The sequence below is a fragment of the Dermacentor variabilis genome, chromosome 11, assembly GCF_050947875.1.
Source record: "Dermacentor variabilis isolate Ectoservices chromosome 11, ASM5094787v1, whole genome shotgun sequence".
In the NCBI taxonomy this organism is placed as follows: Eukaryota; Metazoa; Arthropoda; class Arachnida; order Ixodida; family Ixodidae; genus Dermacentor; species Dermacentor variabilis.
Window position 1 is genome coordinate 26,302,616 of NC_134578.1, and position 20,334 is coordinate 26,322,949.

Below are 20,334 nucleotides of genomic sequence, written 5' to 3' on the forward strand. Positions count from 1 at the left end.
TTTGGTTATCAGGTACAATGAGTGGAAAAAAAACTTGGCTGGGCATTATCTATTTGTGGACCAGAAATAATTGCACAGAGAAGAATAAAGAGTTAGTGGAATGCATAAGCGCTGGTATTAAGGGTTTCGGGAATGGTGCTGAAATTATCCTATTAGGTGACATGAATATGCCCACATACAGGATTTATATGGCTATGCCGACATCAACGGGAAGTCAATGCTAGACCTTTGTGAGCAACATAACCTCATTATCGTGAATACAGGGCCTAAGTGTGAAGGACAGATCACATGGGAAGTGGGAAAACGGCACTCAACCATTGATTACTACAGAATTCATGATAAGTTGAGAAAAATGGTCATTGATGAGGAAGTGTATAGCAGCTTAGGGAGCATAGAGTGTATAGCACATAGGGATTGCTGGAAACGAGGAGGCGGATGTCCTTGCTAAGAAGGCCGCCCACCACCCGACCGTTCCACTCACCAGAGCAGTCGCAGCATTGGACTTCTCCAGGCAGAGACTCAAACAGCTGCTCACATCCAGCCATCCGGATAGCAGGGTAGCTACCAACGGCGCCCCAAAACTCCTCCATGAGAACGGCCTCTCGCGACGGGACCGTTCCACACTCCTTCGTCTGCGCATGGGCTCCGTGTGGACGGCAGCTAGGCTCCGTGCCAAGGGACGCATCGCCTCGCCGGCCTGCAGAAGGTTTGGTGACGCCGAGACCCTCGAGCACCTACTCTGCACCTGTCCTGCATTAGCCCAGGAGCGCGCTCCAGTCACTGCCACCTACCGACGGTATGGACTCCCGGCTACCTCAAAGACACACCTGCTCTTCCCGGCCCGCTACCACCTCCCAGCACTGGCAAGCCTGCTTGAATATGTGTACACAAACGGGCTCCTAGATCGCCAATAGACTTCAGCCTTGCACGGCCTCTGCCCGAGCGCCGGCCATCGCCCCTGGATGATGCTGACGTCTGCTGCCTGAAACCTACTCTCCCTTTCCCCCTCTATCCTCTCATCTTTCTTTCCCCGCCCCCATTCCCCATTACGCTGCGCCGTGCTCCCATATGGGCTGCAAAACTGAGCGCATTTTCCCTCTCCCAAATCACGAAGAAGAAAACTGCGCTTTGTTTTCCGTTACTGTGTCATGTACCTTCACACTGGGTAGCGCCGAGCGATCGCTTCTAACAAACGCAGAAATTAGTCTTTGCAGCGCGTGTGGTCATTAATTGACTCCCTTCACAGCCATGTGAGGCGCGACTCCAGCAGCGGTGCAATTACACTGCAGCCGGCGGAGAGGAGGTGAAACATCACGGACGAGAAGAGAAAGACTACATGAATGCCGGACTTCAACTGAATTTTATTCATGAAAAACAGGACTTTATGTTAGCATTATGAAACATCGTTCCAGCGCACAATTTTTTTTTTGTGCGCTGGAACGATGTTTCATAATGCTAACATAAAGTCCTGTTTTTCATGAATAAAATTCAGTTGAAGTCCGGCGTTCGTGTAGTCTTTCTCTTCTCGTCCGTGTTCAATTGTGCGCTGGATCGATGTTTCATAATGCTAATCATAACCAACTAGCCCAGCTCTCCATACTTGGAGAGGAGGTGGCGCTTCACTTTCGGCATGCCAATAACTATCCATTTTTTGCCTTTCCGAAAGAAAGTGTATGCGTTCACCCGGTCGACGCGACGCAGGCGGTAGGTTCACCCAAACGTCACGTCCGAGATGCCAAATCTGTTCTTTGTTTTTCCACGTCCGGATGTCACATCCAGCTTTTTTGGCGGCGTAATATGGCATAATGGCAGGCTCGGAGTGCACGAAGCGGTAGATCGCTTATTTTTCGGGCTTTTGCTTCTCGTAAGTACTTTGTCTTTGCGTTCAATGTGCATCTACTACGCGGAGCTAAGCTTTCGACTGCATGATGCCACATATAGGTGTTCTGTGATGATACTTTATATGCCAGGTTCCTCACGAGCTTATTTCTCTTGTGATGCATTGCAGGGACCGCCACACCAGCCAGCCAGTGCTACAGTGTACTAATGCATAGAACGTATATTACACGAAACTGCGTTCCTTCAAAGTTATTTAGAGTCTTTGTCAGAAGCACTTAACAGTAACATTACTTTGTTACGGTGCTGCTACATGGCAGAAGTCCCGAGTGCGGCATGTAAGTACGTACGTACGCGCGCTTGTTTAGCCCAAATAAGTTTCTATTGTTCCCCAATGGAAATGCACATTCCTGACGCATGGTTCAGATCTGCCGGCTAAGGGTGGTAGTGAATGAAGTCACCAAATTGCTGCCTCGTTGCGGTCTGGCATTGCGGCCTCGTTGCACGCGCGGGAAAAATTGCTTTAAGGGGTGGAGACATCACAATTTTCGCTCATGCGTTTGTTGATTCAAACGTTGCGTCATGCTTCAGGGAGCACGATACACACAGCGGGATTTATATATATCCGATAAATAATTTAATAATAGCATTATTATACCGAGCGATTTCGGTTTCGGTTTCTGGGCTCCGGGGGATGTTATGACGTTACAGAGGAGGAACGCAACATGGCTTGGTCACGTGGGTCACAATATATAGTGACGTAAAACCAGGCCTCGCACACTCTCAAGTTCAACAAATGGCCACAGAGGGCGAAAAATCAATCGAGGCGTGTTTCAGCGTAAGCGCGCAAGTGGAGCTACTGTAATTTGGTCGCATACTTTATTAATTTGTGCTTTTTCTGCTAGGGGCGCTGAACATGCTGAATTTTTGACTTTACGCAAACCATTGACATAAACAATCGAGGTGTCTAAGGATGTTTTTTTACCTCAGGCAAATAGGCAGTTCATTTTTTAAAAATTTGATTGTTGAAGCTGCTTTTTAGTCATAGCGTCAAGGTTTTTGTACTTTGATTAACCACCGACAGCCGACAGCCTATTGGTATCGATGCGTTTCCTGGCCGTTGGCGTTCGAATACTACGGCAGTAAAACATTTTCGAAAGCATGCTGGTTTCGTCTGCGAGTCATTACACAGACTTGCTGTAAAGAGGTCTACTCTTCGCAAAAAATAGTGCCTCATTTTGTTTAGGCGTTGATTATCATAATGAATGCGGCGGAGGTTGAGGGAGTACGCTTGAAGGTAAGTTTTTATGCCGTTGATCTCCATAACACCGTAAGTACGCAAACCGATGTCACAGAACACCCGATGCATCATTGTGTGTTCTCCATGATCGCTTGTTCCGTCAGCTGTAATGCGCATTTGCAAAACCAATACGTTTGATAAGACGCAGTGGTTATCATAATTTCACTACACATGTATTAAGCTGGCACATATGGTTCAGATACAGATACCTGTATGCGGACTTGCACGACGTTGATGCGGAGATTAGGATAATTATGACACCCGTAAGGAAGAGGCAGCTGACGGCCGTAAGCTGTTGTGTTCTTTCCGCCAAACTACCCGGCCTGGTAGTGCTGTAAAGATGCTGTATAAAAGTGACACGCGGTGACAGGGGAATTATTATACTTAGCAGCCGACCGTACGTTTTGTAGCTTAGGTCTTCTTTCTTGTGCGTTTGTGCTACCCTTATTAATGAGCCATTTCTCGACTATGTTCTTTACTATGTAACCGCGTTTGTGTGGATGCGTAGACGTGTGCTTTTTGTTGTACTTGTAAAATGCAAATAAAATATTTTCAGGCTTACTCAATCTTTGGTGTCGTGTGTTTATTCCAGTCGAGGCCATCGTGCCACCTGGAAACCGCATTCTGTCAGTAGCCCTACACGAAATGCAACAGCTGGAGCGCGGCAGCACAACTCGGGGTAACGGCGGCGTAATAAACGAAAAACCGCTCGGGATGCCTTTAAAAGTCAGTTCAGAGTGTGCTTTAACTCGATATGACTCAGCGCTACATTTATTCTGCTGCGCCTCGATCGTGCTCCCGCCAGTTTGGTTGCTGTGTGGCAAACGTAGCGCCTACATATATATGTAGGGGCTACGTTTGCCACACAGCAACTAAACTGGCGGGAGCACGATCGAGGCGTAGCAGCCAGAAACCCAGTAAAGCCACAGAACACCTGGTAAAGCGACCATACTGTGCGAAACCCCGTTTCCGTTTCCTGTTGTACAGCGCCACCTGTGGTCGCATACTTTAGTTCACGACGCCACCGCTACGCTTATTTCCGTAGCACTGTGGAAGGTACAGTTTTTCTTTAAGTTTGTATAGGTGTTCTGTGGTAAAACTATGCTGCGTCGTCTGTTCGCGCATACGTGCTCTGCCAGCAGATGTCAACAACTGACGATTCGAAGTGCATGTCGCGATTATTATAATTATTGCGAAGAGCGACAACGGTAAGAAAATACTGCGGCTTGTGAGAGTCGGTGATTCATTCCGAAGCACCGTAAGCTTTAGCTTTGAAGTGAACCGGAAAAGACGATATCGGCGGCGCCGAACGATCAGAGGCGGTGAAGCTGCCGTCGGTGCCTGAGTGACCACTCCTTGGTCGCTGATTGGCCGCTTCGCCGTACGGCTGCCACACAAATGCGTCCCGGGCCCGTCCTCTCTACGGCAAGGAAATATCGCCGTTCGCGAGCAAAACCGCCGTCGCACGGAGGCCCGCGAACGGCAAACGGCGTGCGGCGAGTTTCCGTGCCGGTAACGTGGACGGGCCCTCACATTGAGAAAGGCCAAGCGAACGAGAGACCGCTCCGAGCTGCCGAACTAGGCGACTATGAGAGAGAAGCGGACAACACGAACGCCGCATAACCTGGTTCCTTTCGGAGTCGGCCGGCTAGTGTTACACTCAAACGTAGGCCCGTCCACACGGCAACTCACCGCACGCAGTTTGCCGTTCGCGGGCCGCCGTGCGGCATTCGTGTTCTCCACTTCTCTCCTCTTGTGTCCGTGCCTGCACGCCTTACCCCTTATTTGCATTAAGAAAAGATTTCTATATGCCTATAGCTCGGTCATAGTGGAGGCTATGCTCGGTCGCTCGGCTCAGCAGGCTCCGTAATCGGCATTTCATCGCTACTCATCATACGTCACGTTTTTGTGCTAGTGTGCTATGACGTCGATCATAGAGTTTCTCACTACATTACCTAGAGGGAAATCTGGTGCTGCTGCGCTGTGGTATGCATGGGAATGCCGGTATATTGTGGATTCGGATTGGCATCGTTCTCGTAGAGACAGGACACCTTGAAGACGCGCTTGGCAAATACCGTTCCGTCTGTCACAATGATTCACTTTCTACTAAAACAGCACGTGAAAAGCTGTTTTAGCTTTATTATTACGCGAAAACATGTTTTGCTTAACTATGAGAACTTGTTATTGTGTCTACGACTACATGTTACGTAAAAAGTATCAGCGGGCCGCTAAAGTTGAAGGACAGACGACAAGGTTCGCGCTCGCTTTGAAACAGTTGGTCGTCTGTTCTTGCTTTTCTTCGCTTGGTCATGCATCGTGAGTGAGTAAAGATGTAATATGCGTGAATGGAAACATTTTATGAAGATTTTACTTTGAGAACGCGTTATTTGCGTAGCCATATCCACGTTTTAGACGAAGCCTCTTACAACACCAGCCAACACGAGCCTCGCAGACACATATACCGTCATTCCCACGACGGCACGGTGCCCCCTTGAGAAACTCCCATAGACGGTGGCGCCAGATTACCCTCTAGGTGTTATAGTGAGAAACTCTATGACGTCGATATTTTCGTTCCTCCTCTGTGACGTTGTAAGTGCCGCGCTAGCGATGGGTCTCGACTACGAGAAGGAGTTTTTAATGACTTTTTGGAGCTCAATTAAAATTATTTTAAATTTTTGCAGCGTCCAATACCTCGTTCTGGGTGTCCTTGCATACGGAAGCAGCCTACAACAGGCTTTTTATAGCCTCAAAATTTGGTGTCCCAACCCCTTTTAGAACCAAAATCTCGCTGCGCTGTCAGTAGCCATTCACTGATAACCTTTCTCCGCAGCGTAATGCTCGAGTGCTCAGTGCAGATGTGATGGAGGTTGTAAGTGCGGTCGGTATGTGACCGATATTCCTGAACGAAGTATCATGCAGCGATGTGCACAGCTGTGGCTGATTGTAGAATGTGGGCTGTGATAGGAGTGACGGGGACCATGCTGCTGCCTCGGCCAAGGGTGCAGCGACTTGAGAGCTGCAGGGAGCGCCCAGGCAGAGACCAATTGCGGCCCTATGCTGCACCTCCAGCTTCTTGGGATTGGCATGTGGTAGTACCATGCGTGGGAGGGCGTACCGCAGGCGTGAGGTGGCTGCTACATCGTACAGCCGCAGAGCCCACCTAGTGGTGCAGCTCTGTCCTCGGGCAACAAGCTGGGAGGCTGCCTTGCGGACCCGGAGGACCTGGACATGCAGGGTTTTGACAGCAGGCAGCCAGGACAGCCGGTGATGAATGCGTAGCCCCGGGTACGTCACTGCCGTGCTCCAAGGTTGCCTTCACGTTACAGCCGGGCAGCTGTGTGGCGGGCGGCTGCTCTTGGGTGGAGCAGCATAGCCTCCGTCTTCCTTGCTGAGATGGCAAGGCCAATGCTGCTCAGGTAAGCAGCGGCGGTGACGAGGGCTCTTTGCAGATCCGAGCGCGCGCTGCTGTGGCTGTGTGGTGGATTTCACACCCACAGGGTGATGTGGTTCACGTAGATGGAGGTATTCATGGGGTTGTGGGGGTCAGTCTGCAGGGCAGCAGGCCGTCGGGCCAGGTTGAACAGGAAAGGGCTCACCACTGATTCTTGTGGGACACCCTCTACCAAGTAGGTCCAGGGCCTGCTGAACGACTGGATGGGGCAGGCCGTCGAAGGCCCCCTTGCTGTCAATAAGCACCAGGAGCACGGCGTCACCGCAGGCCTTGGCCTCTTCCAGCGTGGAGGCCACGTCCACGATGGATTCCACAGTGCATCGGCTCCGCCGGAACACCATCTGCTCGTCGGCCAGAAAGTAATGGCCTCCATCACCTTCCAAGCAGCAGAGGTGAGGGACTCGCCGATAGGAGCTCACGTTTCCAGCTGGCCTTCAGGATGGGGGCCGCGTAGGCTGTGCGCCATGACTCCGGCACCTGCCCTGACTGCCAGATGTTGTACCCGTCAAGCAGGTGCTCCTGCTCGCTGGCGACCAGGTTGCGGAGCATTTGGGTCGTCACTCTGTCGGCTCCTGGTGCACTGCGACGCTTCCCCCTATTCAGGGTTACTTGGAGCTTGTGCAGCGTCAGCGGGTCCTGGCAGATGGTCGTAACCTGGCTCGATGTCCACCCCGAGTGGTGGTTGTGCAGACAGCTAGGCAGGCTGAAGGAAGGCTGCCCTACCGGCAGGATGGCTGCAGTGCGTGGTACAGCCGGCGCAAACTGGTCGGCAAGGAGCTCCGCAAGGGCCTCTTTGCTGATGCCCAGCATGATGGCCATGTCGAGTACAGGTTGCTCTCTACAGGTAGGCTTGCTCTCCTGCTGGTGGGGGATTTGAGCAGTCTCCAAGCCAAGGGTCCCCTGAACCTGCCCTCGATGGCAGAGCAGAGGCTCCTCCTGCGCCGGGTCTGGCGTCTGCAGCGGGCATCTGCGCGTCTGTACTCGGTCCAATGCTCTGCTTTGCCTGTCCGGTTTGCTCTGCGCTCCATACGGCGCCTGGAGGCGTTGAGGTCGAACAGGTGGAGGTCCAGAGCGGGGGTATCTGGTTGGGCAGAGCACTGAACGGTGGAAGCCTGAGCACAATCCGCGATGGCGCTCAGGAAGTCACGGCCATCGTCCAACTTGCTGCAGTGCTTCCAGAACAGGGACCAGTCTGTGACGTGGTAAGTTCTTGACCTAGGCCTTCTCCCAGACCCGGGGCTGATCACGATAGGGAAGTGAGACCCCCATTTGTCCGAAGTTGGGGCCCAGGAGTAGGAGCACTGCTCGGTGGTGAGGTAGAGGTCAATGGCCATGCCAGCTCTGCGGTAGACATAGGTGGGCTCCCCAGTGTTCAAGATCAGCAGGCCAGCTCAGCTGATGGCATCTGTGAGGCCCTTGCCTCAGTGGGTGCAGCTGCGGCTTCCCCAATCCGTGTGGTGTGCGTTGAAGTCACTGCACAGGACTGCATGCCCACCAAGGTGAACAGCCAGCTGGACGAGGCTGGAGGGATCCCACGGCTTTCCTGGATTGATGTAGATGCTCGCCACAGCCGTGTCCTGGCTACCAAGGCGTACCATGACGGCGCACGACTCCAAGGGGCCACCGGCGATGTCAGCAACAGGTAGAACAGCATGCGCCAGGGTGCTGCGGACTTAGATTTCCGTGCGTGGCTTTCCTGGCTTATGGGCTCCGTCTAGGCAGGGTGCCGCAGTGCAACTGCGTGTAGCACAGGTGGTGGCACCCGAGTAGCCAGGAAGCTGTAGGTTCTTGGCCACCGCATATGCCTCCTGCAGTGCGAGTACGTCGAAGTCGCACTGTAGGAGGGACATTTATTCGGTCTGTTTTGCAGTGGCGCTGCCGGAGCACCAACAGCGTGCACGTTTCGCAGCATTTGAATGAGTATTCTTTTGCGATGTGCTAGCATGTCTCATGGTTTTAGAGTATGTGCTTAAGCCAGACCATGCGCACACTAGAACAGAGAGATGATTGAGCGCAGGAGTAAATATTAACTTTTATTCTTAAAAGAAGTTGCCCCAAAGAAAGACTTCCTTCACTCGTAGCTTTATGCACGTTAGATCTGTGCACTTGGCTTTGGCCTCCTATTATACTAGTATTTCATTGTGTCACCTCAAACGGCCACCATCCAGCGGGGAAGGCTGTTGAACAGGTGACAGCGAAGTTGGTATGCACCAGACTATTCCACAGTTTATCGACTGAGGCTCTGTGAAGTGGCCGGCGATACATGGACTGCTTTATGGCACCCAGAATATTTTCCATTATATTCATGTTGGCACTTAGTGGTGGCTGCTCTAGTACCACAATGCTTCTTTGCTCCATAAACGACACTGCCATATATGGACGGAGCAGTGTCTTCTGCTGGCCACTTACTGAAGATTTCCTCCTTCAAATATCTGAAAATTAAGGAATCTTTGTCACTGATACATTCTTATTTGAGCATTACATGCAAACACAAATTACAAATACAGTGGTATACAATGAAAGTGTTGGCTGCGTATGATAGAGCATAAGAATGACGGAGCACGCAAACGAGCATCAGTGTGTTTGGCGGTCGATAGTGCTTCATTGATAAGGTGCTCGAGCAACTGCTGAGTGAAGCCCTGCGGAATGATAAATTTTAAACAGAAAAGCAGGAAATGCTATCCAATACGCAGTTACTGTGCCTGCTCAGACCCTTCTGATAGGTGGCAAGGTAAGTTCGCCAAGGAAAGCAATGCATACATAGCAGTACATTGGTAGTGGCAGTGAAGAAGGCAGGAAAACTGTGATTAACGAAAATAGCGTTTTATTGGGCGAGCTTGTGCCCTCCAAAGCAGGCTACACTCAAAGAACAACGATAGCGGCGAACACAATCGGCCATCGTCGAAAATTTGATCAGCGGTCAAGTGTGTCAGCTTTTATACATCAGTCGTCGAACATTCCAGAGTAATTGCTGGGACCTGCGTGTCTTGCACAAAGTTCTACACTATTCGCGTTGCGCATACAAGCAATCAGATTACCCAAGCTTCGGTGACACACCGGATGGAACCATAGATAACATTCCAGAATCTTCCGATACATGCAGGCACATCCTGCACTGTGCAATAACATTTGTTAGGCGGTGAAACATGGTCGCCCGATAAAGATAAACAAGTACACGTGTCATTGACTACTTTTATGTCTCATTCTCGAGTTTACATGCTAGAAAAATGTGAGGCCGTTGATCATTCTTTGGGTTACTAGTCCTCCAGACAGGCTGCTGATGGCCCCATCTAGTCGTGAACATTAACTCATTCGAGAACGCAATATTCCAGTCCTCTGCAGTCCATGTCTGGTCTCCCGGGACAACTGCTAGCTGTTCGGCTTTATTTATGCCAAAGAGCAGTGGCTTTTTAGCCGTCATGCGGCTGTGGAGGCCACCTTCACGAAGATGCCGTCTCACCGAGCTTGTGCTAGCGCGTCGACAACTTGCGTGCGCTTCTGCCATCCTCCGAGTGCCGGCGCTTTATGTTCGGGGGCCGCCAGCTTGTTCTAAAGGGCGAAGCCTCATCGACATCACATCATCATTCGTGCACGTCGCACGCCGTTGCGACCACTTCTATGCTTTGCGCTGGTATATTTGTGTGGCTTTTGCACAGTTTCTTGCAGTGGGTATTGTTTTGTGAACCTGTTCACCCATTTATTCCTCACTGTGACAATAGAAACAAGCGCAAACGAGACCAAACTAAGGGAGCGCCGTGAGCAGACGATAGTATGAAACGAGCGGTTGGACGGGACTGCGCAACACCAGTTTCCCGCACGCACTTCACTGAAGGGGCCGTTCTCATTGGTCTCCGCCTATCGTAACTTGAGTCTTCCACCTTCCACTCCACGTTTGCTCTTTCATCTTTCGCAGTGTTCGTTCGCTTATGGCCCCCACACGATATGCGCCATCTTACAGAAACTGCCTGAAGTGCACGCAAAACTGGTTAGCTTGAACGGGCACTGTTCACACCCCTCTCATAATATTCTTACACCGTGGTTCTCAGTCGCCTCCTTACAGTGAGCACAGGGTGACGTTGTTTCCAAGAGTTGTTTGTTGAAACTTTCCACGTTACCAATGGGCATGGGAAACAGAATTTCACTAAGTGCTTAGGTTGATCTTCATTGACCATATTTGCCCCGCGATGGTTTTTGTGTTCATGTGCATCTCAATTTAGGTCTGCTCGATTTGGCAGCACCATTTGAAACAGTTCACAAGGTGCTGCACCCTGCCATTCATTCAAGTGCTTCTGTCACGATGCCCTCTAAATTTACCTATAATTTTAAAATGCGCATGGTTGATTCAAAATTTTACAGCACTCTCCCTTGGTGTGTGTGTGTGAAAACTTTTATTGTAATGAGGTCCGGAGGCTCGACTTCTCAAGCCAAGGCGGGCCGCTCCCACGTTGGCACTGTCAGGCCAAGCCTTTCAGCGACATCATGGGCCCTCTGGACTGCTCTTAGTTGGTCCTGAAATAATGGGCTTTGAATCCTTTTCTCCCACTGTGTCCATTCTTCAACGAGGTTGGGGAGAGTCGCGGGACACCCCGCCAGCATATGTCTGATTCCAATGATGCCATTACAATTACTGCAGTCCATCTTAATCTCCCTCTCTGGATATATTTTATTAATGGTGTACGGTGTGGGATATGTACCCGTTTGCAATAAGCGCAGTGAGACTGCCTGAGCCCTGTTCAGTTTTGAATGTGGCAATCGGAATTGTCTGTGTCCTAAATAGTAATGTTTGGTAACATCATTGTATGTTATTAAGTGATCTCTAGATTCCCTGGCTTGACGGTGAATGGCTCGGTTGTGACTGTCATGGTTAGCAAGTCCTCGTGCCAAGTCATGAGCAACCTCATTGAGGTTTACCCGAGTCTCGTCCACTTTCCCCATATGCGCAGGAAACCATCGGATTTCAGTTGTCATAATCACAATGTTTTCAAAAAGTTTAGCTGCAACTCCAGCTACGTAGCCTTAATCAAAACACTTTACAGCGGATTTCGAATGACTGTAAATGAAAGCCCACTTATTACAGTCGAACCCGGCTATATCAAACTTGCAAAAAAACGCCTATCAGTTCGATATAGAGCATAATACCCTAGTTACACGGGCGTGCTAACCACAGTTAAGACGCACCTCAGTTCCGGCTAACCGAAGTTACACCCAGTTAGACGGAAAGCCTAACTGCGGTTATTCCACTAACCATGGTCGCTGCAAACAGGTTGGCCACCTCAGTTAGCGAGGCTAACAGACAAGATGGCGGCACCCATGCGGATGGACGAAGGCGGCACGACTCCAACGCAGCTGACGGCCGAAACATCTTCCAAAGGCGTGTCAACTGGTCTGTTGCAACAACAGAGTCGTTAATACGCATTTGGGAGGATAATCTTGCCACGCTGCGTTCTAACACGCGTAATGCGCGCATTTACCAGCAAATGACGGAAGCACTAAATGCACGCCTGCCTGCCGGTGAAGTGCCGTACACGGCCAAGCAACTACGCCAGAAGCTCTAAAACTTGAATAAGCAATACCGGTGAGTACGGACACTTCAATAATCACGTTGTGATAGTGTATAGTGACTGTGTTTGTGCGTATGTGTCGACTAAATCCGATGCGTAAACTTAAAAGCGTGCAAAATAAGCACTCGCACGCTACGCCTGCCGGTACAGTTGGGCCTAATCTTATGTGTGTGTCACACGACGCACAATCGATCGCGGTCGAGTCCGATCGGGATCGAATTTCTCGGTCGCGATTGGCTCCTCTGCGAAAGCTATGGGGGTGTCAATAGTGGTCGGGAATTTCAGTCCAGATCGTGCTCAATCGCGAACACAGCATTGCTCCAACATAACGATTTGGATGGGCCGAGGCACCGACAAGGAGTCTTGAATCCGGCCTTAGTTGAAACGTGATAATGCATGTGCTCGCATGTTCACGACACGGTTATTCTATTGTTTTTAAAAGGAAGCTGGCCAGCGAAAATCAAGCGACTGACGCTGCGTAATCGCGTGCCCGTTTTATTCTCGGCGTCACCACAGGTTCGCCGACCTTTTTCTTATATCTGTTTGACTGCTTCATAAGATAAGGCAACAGACCTCACAAAGTCTGTGTTCCTTCCGAGTTCACACTAAGCATTTGGCATTGTAAGCATTGTTTACGGGCATAAAAAGAGGCATGCGAAGGAAGGACATACATAAAAAGTTTGAGTGGGTTCTTCCGTCATACCTCTCTTTATGTGACCCAAAGTGATGTTTAGCAGAACCCACGAACTTGCCCAAGAAGAATTCCGATTGAGCTATATTGACATTGTACACATACTCAGTCCGCCGAATGTTCAAGTGCATCGCAGTGTTCTCTCCCTTCCTCTACCTTTTCTGTGCACAGTTCCAGAGAGGTGTGCGATATGTAACTTGTGAAAGCAGTGCCAGTCTGTGTGCAATTTTTTATATCTAATAAATAGCAGTGTATGTAATTCTTTTTTCCCCTAATAAGGGGGGCAATTCTATTAAAAGTACATTTGCATGCTGTGAGAAGTTTTGTACACTAAATGAAATTTTCTTTTAGGAAGCTGAGGCGCACTGGCACATCGACAGGTTCAAAAGGTGTCGAGTGGCCTTTTTATTGGCAGCTCCACTCATTTTTGGGGACCCTTCCTGTCAACGACACTGACCTTGTGGAGGAGAGCGTGGAGGTAATTTGAACTGTTTATCATTACAGTGCTATACATAGTTGGTGTACTCACTAATGAGTACTCTCTCATACTCGCTCCCTACTCATTTCACAGGAGTGAGCACTGGTGCTTGATTGGGACTGATTAGGATGAATATTAATGTGTGCTAGTTAGAGTATGAATGAAATTCAGTGACGGTGATTTTAAGTGGACCGAAGCATTAACAGGGGTGATTGTTGGCGTGTGTGAGTGGGTGCATGTGAGTGAGTGTCAGCGAGTGCGAGCAGGCGCAAGTATGAGAATGAATGGGTGCTAGTAAATGTGAATTGACTTTGAGCGCAAGTCAGGGTTGGTGAACATGACTGGGCGTGAGTGTCAACTAGTGTCAGTGAGTACACAGCCTGCAGAAATACAGTTTCTACATGCATTATAGCATATAAAATAGTGCTTTAATTGCAAATTTCCAACAAATGTACAGGGGCTTCTGGACTAAACGCATGCAGCTTTGCTTGGCAAGGCACACAGCAATGCGAACAAAGTGCCTCAGAGTTATGAGCACAGCGACAAACAATGCCAGTGCAAATTACAATTTATTAATATAATGTGAGAATATTGTAACACATGTATGCACTTTAGTAACTGATGATTCAATTAGACATTTAAATAGGGTAACTGATTTCCCATCATTAGACACAAGATATTCAAAGGAGAAACAATAAAAATGGCTACTTATAGCACATTCACTTCGTTGAAACATGTACCTCGACTGTGTGGAACAGCGAACATCTCCCTGAAGTTGTAGGTACTTCATTATGCATTTTTTCACAAATGCATTAGAGCGTACGAATTTGAGTGAGAACGCACACAAATATCTTAAGCTGTATTATATTTTGAAAGAAAGTATTGCTAATCAAATTAAATATGGCATAGAACGTCCACACATGTGTAAGCAGTAGATAGCACATTTGTAGTATGTGAAGAGCAGAAATGTTTTTTCAAACAATGTTGCAGGATTCTATATATCTGTGATAACAGTATCTTAAGTGGCACTGGAAGTGAAACAGAAATACGGTCATCCACCTGACTGTAGCATGAAGTTGCAGAGTTGACCACAATTTTTCCCATTCGTGAAATTTTCTCCACCTTGCGAGCTTCTGCAAACTGATTTGCCAGAAGCAGTTTGTATTGAAAACTTTCATTTGGTTTAAAATGTAATCACTAGAAGCAGTAGTTGCCATAACTGGAGAGAACTCTTGATTCTGACATGTAATATGCTGCATGTAACATGTGAGAACGCAGCTGGTTGGTCTACTGGTTTTCAAGTAGACATGCTGCTGATCCAGCAACTAGTTTGCAGAGGTGCATTTTCAGTTTACACGTATGTGCCGTCATCTTTTCCTGCCATACACAGGTGCCAGAAGTTAATGAAGCGCCTGATGACGCTGAAGTCATTGCTTCATGGGAAGCAGAACAAGAACATTTCACGACAGGAAGTGTGGAAGGCAGCCCTGCGCCACCAAATGAAAACGGTGAAGACAAGAACACTACAACCCCTGCCGCCAGCTGCCCACCTGGCAGCAGAAAGCGAAAGCGGCCGTCATCGCTTTTGCAGGATGTGTTGGCGCTTCACAGTCGCGCAGAAGAGCGAGCCCAAAAAAATGCCCAGCAATCCATTGAGCTGCGCAAAGAGCTTGTGCAGCTCCAAAAGGAAGCGAATGAGATAAACAAAAACACCCTTGAGGTTATAAAAAACTATTTTGCATTCAGACAAAATAAAGATTGAATGGGAGGAACCAAACATGATTTTTGTTTTGCTTTCGTCAAACTCGTTCATAAAATACTCATTTTGGATGTCCCATACATCCACCTGTACTTGTTTGCACTAAATGTCTAAACCAGACCTATCATTTTTCTTCTGAATAGGCGAGGCAAAGTTTCACTCCTGCATTCATTTGTGTCAGTGAGAAAGCCAAAAGACAATTTTGCTTTAAATATACAAAGCACACTATGTGCAAATTAGCCTATCAATAAGATAGATCCACCTATCGAAATGCCAGCCAGCCTTTAGGAGGCATTTTATCCCTGTTTATACAACTTCTATTCACACAGTGTACTTCCATCTGTCGGTGCCTTTCTTGACTTTGTATATAAAAAGCAGTCATCTACTCCAGCCTTCTGTAGTCTACAATTCATTCACAATACAAAAGATACCGAAAGCGGAGCCATAAGTGACACACAAGCGAGTGCAAGAAAACCAAAGCAGACAGTACATTTACACTGCACGCTAAGTAATGTTCACAACACACTGGAAAAGTAAGGAGCAATGTCCGTGGTTGGCGTTAGAAAACTTTCCTCATCAAGCACTGCACTGAAAGTGAGACCTTGCTTGTAGTAGACACAACTTCTTGCACAATTCTTACAAACTGTGCAAATGGAATTTGTGCAGCATATAGATTGTAGACCGATGCTTGTCACTGTCTCATGGTGTCTCCCTAAAAGTGTCGTGAGTAGAAAAACTTAGCTGGTACAGCGCGCGGCAATATGCTTTGCAAGTGCATCTCTCACTTCCACTCCTAGTGGCTCATTATGACTGCTTGTACATACTGGCTGAGCCCGCCTTGCATCTTCACTGCGCGCAACTTCAATCCAGCTTGCATCACAGTGATCTGTTAGCTGCTCACATATGTTGTTCAGAACACAGCAAGCACGGATGATGCAGTTCACATTATCGATCTCACATTCCAGGCCCTTATGCATGATTCGGAACCGCGCTTTCAGTCGCCCGAAGGCGTTTTCCACAACACGTCTAGCGCTTGACAGATTATAATTGAAAATATGCGATACTGAGCCAGTAGGACCTGGCCTTGCAAAAGGTTTTATCAAGTGAGGCTGCAGAGGGAATGCTTGGTCAGCCAAGAGAACAGGCCCGACCGATACTCCTTCAATTGACTTGGCATTCAACCTGAACAAATTGCTGCTCAGTACACTTGGAAGACGTGACCGCTCGAATACTGCCGCATCATGTATTCGACCCGGGGATCCAACGTTCGTGTACATAAATCTGTAGCGGTGATCAACAACAGCGAGAAGAATGGTGCTGTACCATCCTTTATAGTTGAAGTAGTCAGCGGCGTGTTCTTTCGGAGGGCAGACTTCAATATGACAGCCATCCAGGGCGCCAATTCCTTGAGGAAACCCTGTAACAGCGTTGAACTGACGCAGATGCTCTGCTAGCCCTTGTGCCGAGGGGAAGTGCACGTACCGCGGTTCTAGGCGCCGCACAACAACACTGCAAAACTCGCGGAATATTATATTAACGGACGAACGGCTGACGCCAAAGAGATTGGCCACGGTTCTCTCCTCAGCGGATGTAGCCAGCCGATACAAAGCAATTGCCACGCGCTTCTCCAGAGGGATGGCTCTGCGCATGTTCGTGTTTTGCCGTGCCATCGATTTGCACACACTCACAATATATCGAAACGTGCCCCTATTAAGTCGGAAGTTTTCCTTAAATACACTTTCGGGAAAGTGCGGGAGCGTGTCTTCATACCAAGATTGTGCCCGCGGGTGCGACCACACATGCCGCTCACGGGAACAAAGTCGAACAGCGGTGGCCACGAGTAGGCGACAGCGTCTTTCAGCGTTCTCTCTGTCATGTTCAAGTTGCTCAATCTCTTCCAGTACACGGAGCACTTCCTTCTGCTTATTGTGCAGCGCTGTTCGCTGAACGGCAAGCATAATGAAGAAATTGTCGAGGTCTTCGTCCCCACAAGATACAACGTTGCTCAACGCCATCGAGCAGTTGGTGTCACAAGATTAAAGCTGCCAGAAACGACAGAACAAAAAACGCCCAGCAATAACGGACACAGTCTAGCAAGAACACCAGAAACACAGCTTATCACAGCACACGCGCTCAGGTAACCATACCGATACAGGAATGGATTGCCTTGGCTTTCGCATCGACCGTGAAATAGACTTTGGCCCTTGGTTGACTGACTGGCTCTAACTGCAGCCAAACCCCGCTAAAGCAATTGCATCAGTATACTTAGAGAGTGCAGACGTTAATACGACGGACATATTTTAAAGAAAATAGAGTTTTTATGTCAATATACTTAGAAAGAACAGCTAAACAAATGCATTTTCATTCGCAGTAATGAGTATCACGTGACCTGCTTCACAGCGCTGAAGCGGCACTAACCGAGGAGAGGTTTTCCCGTGTAACATATGTCCATCCGTAGTTACCGGTAACCATAGTTCAGCCCGGTAACTGAGGTGCGTCTTAACTGTGGTTAGCACGCGCGTGTAACTGGGGTATTATTCGATATAAGCCTGCTAAATAATTGGATGTCATAAAAGCACATACCATTTATAAAATCACTTTATTGATTAAACTAGCTTAGTTTTGCACGAAATAGTCCTGCATTTTCTTCTGCTTTGGCAATTTCGCTGCCTGCGATGCACGCACTTTTCCACATTAAGGAGTCGGAGCAACTGAGGCCGCAACTTTCCGCATTCGCGCAGAAGCACCGGACTAGTGCGAGCGCACCAATCACCAATCACTTCGGAGGATGTGAGCCGAGGACCGTCGTTGCTTTCCTCATTGTGCCCACTTTCACTTGTGCCCGGTACGATGTTGGCAATGTAGTTTTTGTTTTCGGGCTCTCTCGTGGTCGCGACACATCATTTGCGCTCACAAACTCATCCACCGTTGATTCATCAACAGCTTCCGGAAATTCTTACAGTTCGCTCCAAACTTCGGCAACACTGGCAACGGCTTCGTCGCATTCATCAAAATTTACGGTCATCACCGAGCACGCGGAAGTCGGCACGGCTTAAGCAATTTCAGATTAACCACTCGTACACGGCCGTGCGTACGGGTCGGGCGCCACGGGCACCGGTCGCGAGTTTGGACGCTTTAGCTCTAATCTCCCCCTTATTCTTCAAGATCGTGCCGAGAGTGCTCCTCGGAATCTTGTGCTCTGCGGGGACATCCGACTTCTTACCGCGTTCGACACGATTTATGATTGCGAGCTTCACGACGAAAGGCAAATTCTTTCGCTTCATCACGGCAACACTGCGAGAGAAGGCCTACAAGGCGCACGCAAAAACAGCGAGACAAGTCGCACTTTCGCCATCTTGCATGACGAGGGCACAAGAGCATCTGATTGGCTGTCTGAGCAAGCGCGCTGTGGGCGGGCCAGGATCATTTTTTGCAGGGGGGGGGGGAGGGTGCCGACGGCTTGTCCGAGGCAGCGCGGTCACGGTAGGGAGAGCGGTTGGATGGAGCCGCGCAGCCGGGTTTTCTCCGCCACCGCGAGGGAAACCCAACTTCCGGGGGCACTTTCCGCCGCTTGACGTTCGATATATCGGGTGTCGCTGCTATTTTTGTTCGATGTAAGCGTAATTTTTGCGATATATACTCATTGTAACTATATCGTGTCCAGAAATTGTTCGATATATAGAATAATTCGATGTAAACGGGTTCGATATAGTCAGGTTCGACTGTACTCCTGATGGCTAGAGCAATTGCCGCTGTGAGAGCGTCTTGCACCTTCCCTTGATAATTTGATACAATGGCTGTATAGGCTTCTTTACCTTTCACCCAGGCAGCATCAACTATAGCTGCCAGTTGGTTCTGCTGCTCTATTTCCTTGAAGAGTGCTTCAGCTCTTGCCTTTCTCCTTTCGACATTATATTCTGGATGCATGTTTCTGGGGAGAGGGTCGGTTCTGATCTTGCTCCTAACTTCAGTCCTTAATTCTACTTCAGCCTCTATTGGGCTCCTTGATGTATTCAGTTCTGCACCTATTGCCTGTAATATGTTCCTGCCAGCTCGTGACTTTGTCAATCTTTCGTGTTGCGCTAGCTGTTGGGCCTCCGCAATTTCTTCCATTGTATTGTGCACCCTTAGACTCACGAGTTTGTCGGTTGCAGCGTTACTGGGTATCCCTAGGGCTACTTTAACGAGCTTCCTGAGCATCACATTAAGTTTGTTAAGTATCTACCTGCTTCCATTTGAATAATCCAGCCACATAAGTGAAGTGACAGAGAGCAAAGGCGTGTATTAGCCTCAAAGCGCTGTCTTCTCCTAGGCCTTTGTGTCTATTGGTAATTCTCCTTAGTAACCTAATGACTTCATCTGTTTTATTCGAGATATGTTGTATTGTTCTATAGTTAGTATTGTTTCCGTCTATGTGATACCCAAGAACCTTGATTTTTTCAACTAGCCTGATTGCGGATCCTTCATGAGTGTATAAGCACACTCTTGGCTCATCTTCCGGAATGTAACCTCTTGGTTTACGACCTTTTCTGCAATCTTTAATGACTAAGAGTTCTGATTTGGCTGCCGAGCATTTCAACCCCATGTCTTTCAGTGTGTTCTCTACAACGTATAAACTTTCCCGTAATCTGGTCTCTGTCTGGCTTACATTGCCCTTGGCACTCCATATGGTTATGTCGTCGGCACATATCACATAATGTATACCCTCAATTTTCTGCAGATTTCTTGCAACTTTGGACATTGCTAAATTGAATAGCATGGGTGAGAGCACAGCCCCTTGTGGAGTGCCCCCATTTCCCAATTCTTAGCTTCTGATTTAAGCTCACCCAGCATGAGTTGTGCAGTTCTATTTCTAAGAAAGTCCTTAATCATGTTAAAAAGTCTCTTACCTAAACCCATCTCCGAGAGAACGTCAAGTATTGCCTTTTGCTTTATACGATCAAAAGCTTTTTCCATATCCAATCCCAAAAGAGCTTTCGTATGCGCTGGGCTGGCCTGTATAAGTTGATGTTTAATCAGCAGCATAGCATCCTGAGTTGACAGCCCTGGACGAAAGCCAATCAAGTTGTATGTGAGGATCTCGTTCTGCTCAACGTATTTCGTGAGTCGATTTAGGATGACATGTTCCATAGCTTTGCCTAGACATGACGTTAAGGAAATAGGACGGAGGTTGTCTAGAGCGAGTTGTTTGCCTGGCTTTGGTATGAGGATAGTATTGGCCACCCTCCATTCCTCTGAGTATACCCCTTTTCTCCAAC

The 20,334-nt window shown here is 48.5% G+C and overlaps 1 protein-coding gene across 2 annotated transcripts in view; it reads right to left on the reverse strand.

The window, feature by feature from the left end:
- Positions 1-5,704: 5,704 nt before the first annotated feature.
- The window catches only part of LOC142563889 (uncharacterized), a 91,856-nt gene continuing 77,226 nt past the window's right edge, over positions 5,705-20,334 (reverse strand). For both annotated transcript variants that reach the window (XM_075674582.1, XM_075674583.1), the window contains one exon: positions 5,705-9,019. In XM_075674582.1, coding sequence (XP_075530697.1) covers positions 7,307-7,921 — 615 coding nt within the window. In that variant the 5' untranslated portion in view covers positions 7,922-9,019 and the 3' untranslated portion in view covers positions 5,705-7,306. The remainder of the gene's footprint in view (positions 9,020-20,334) is intronic.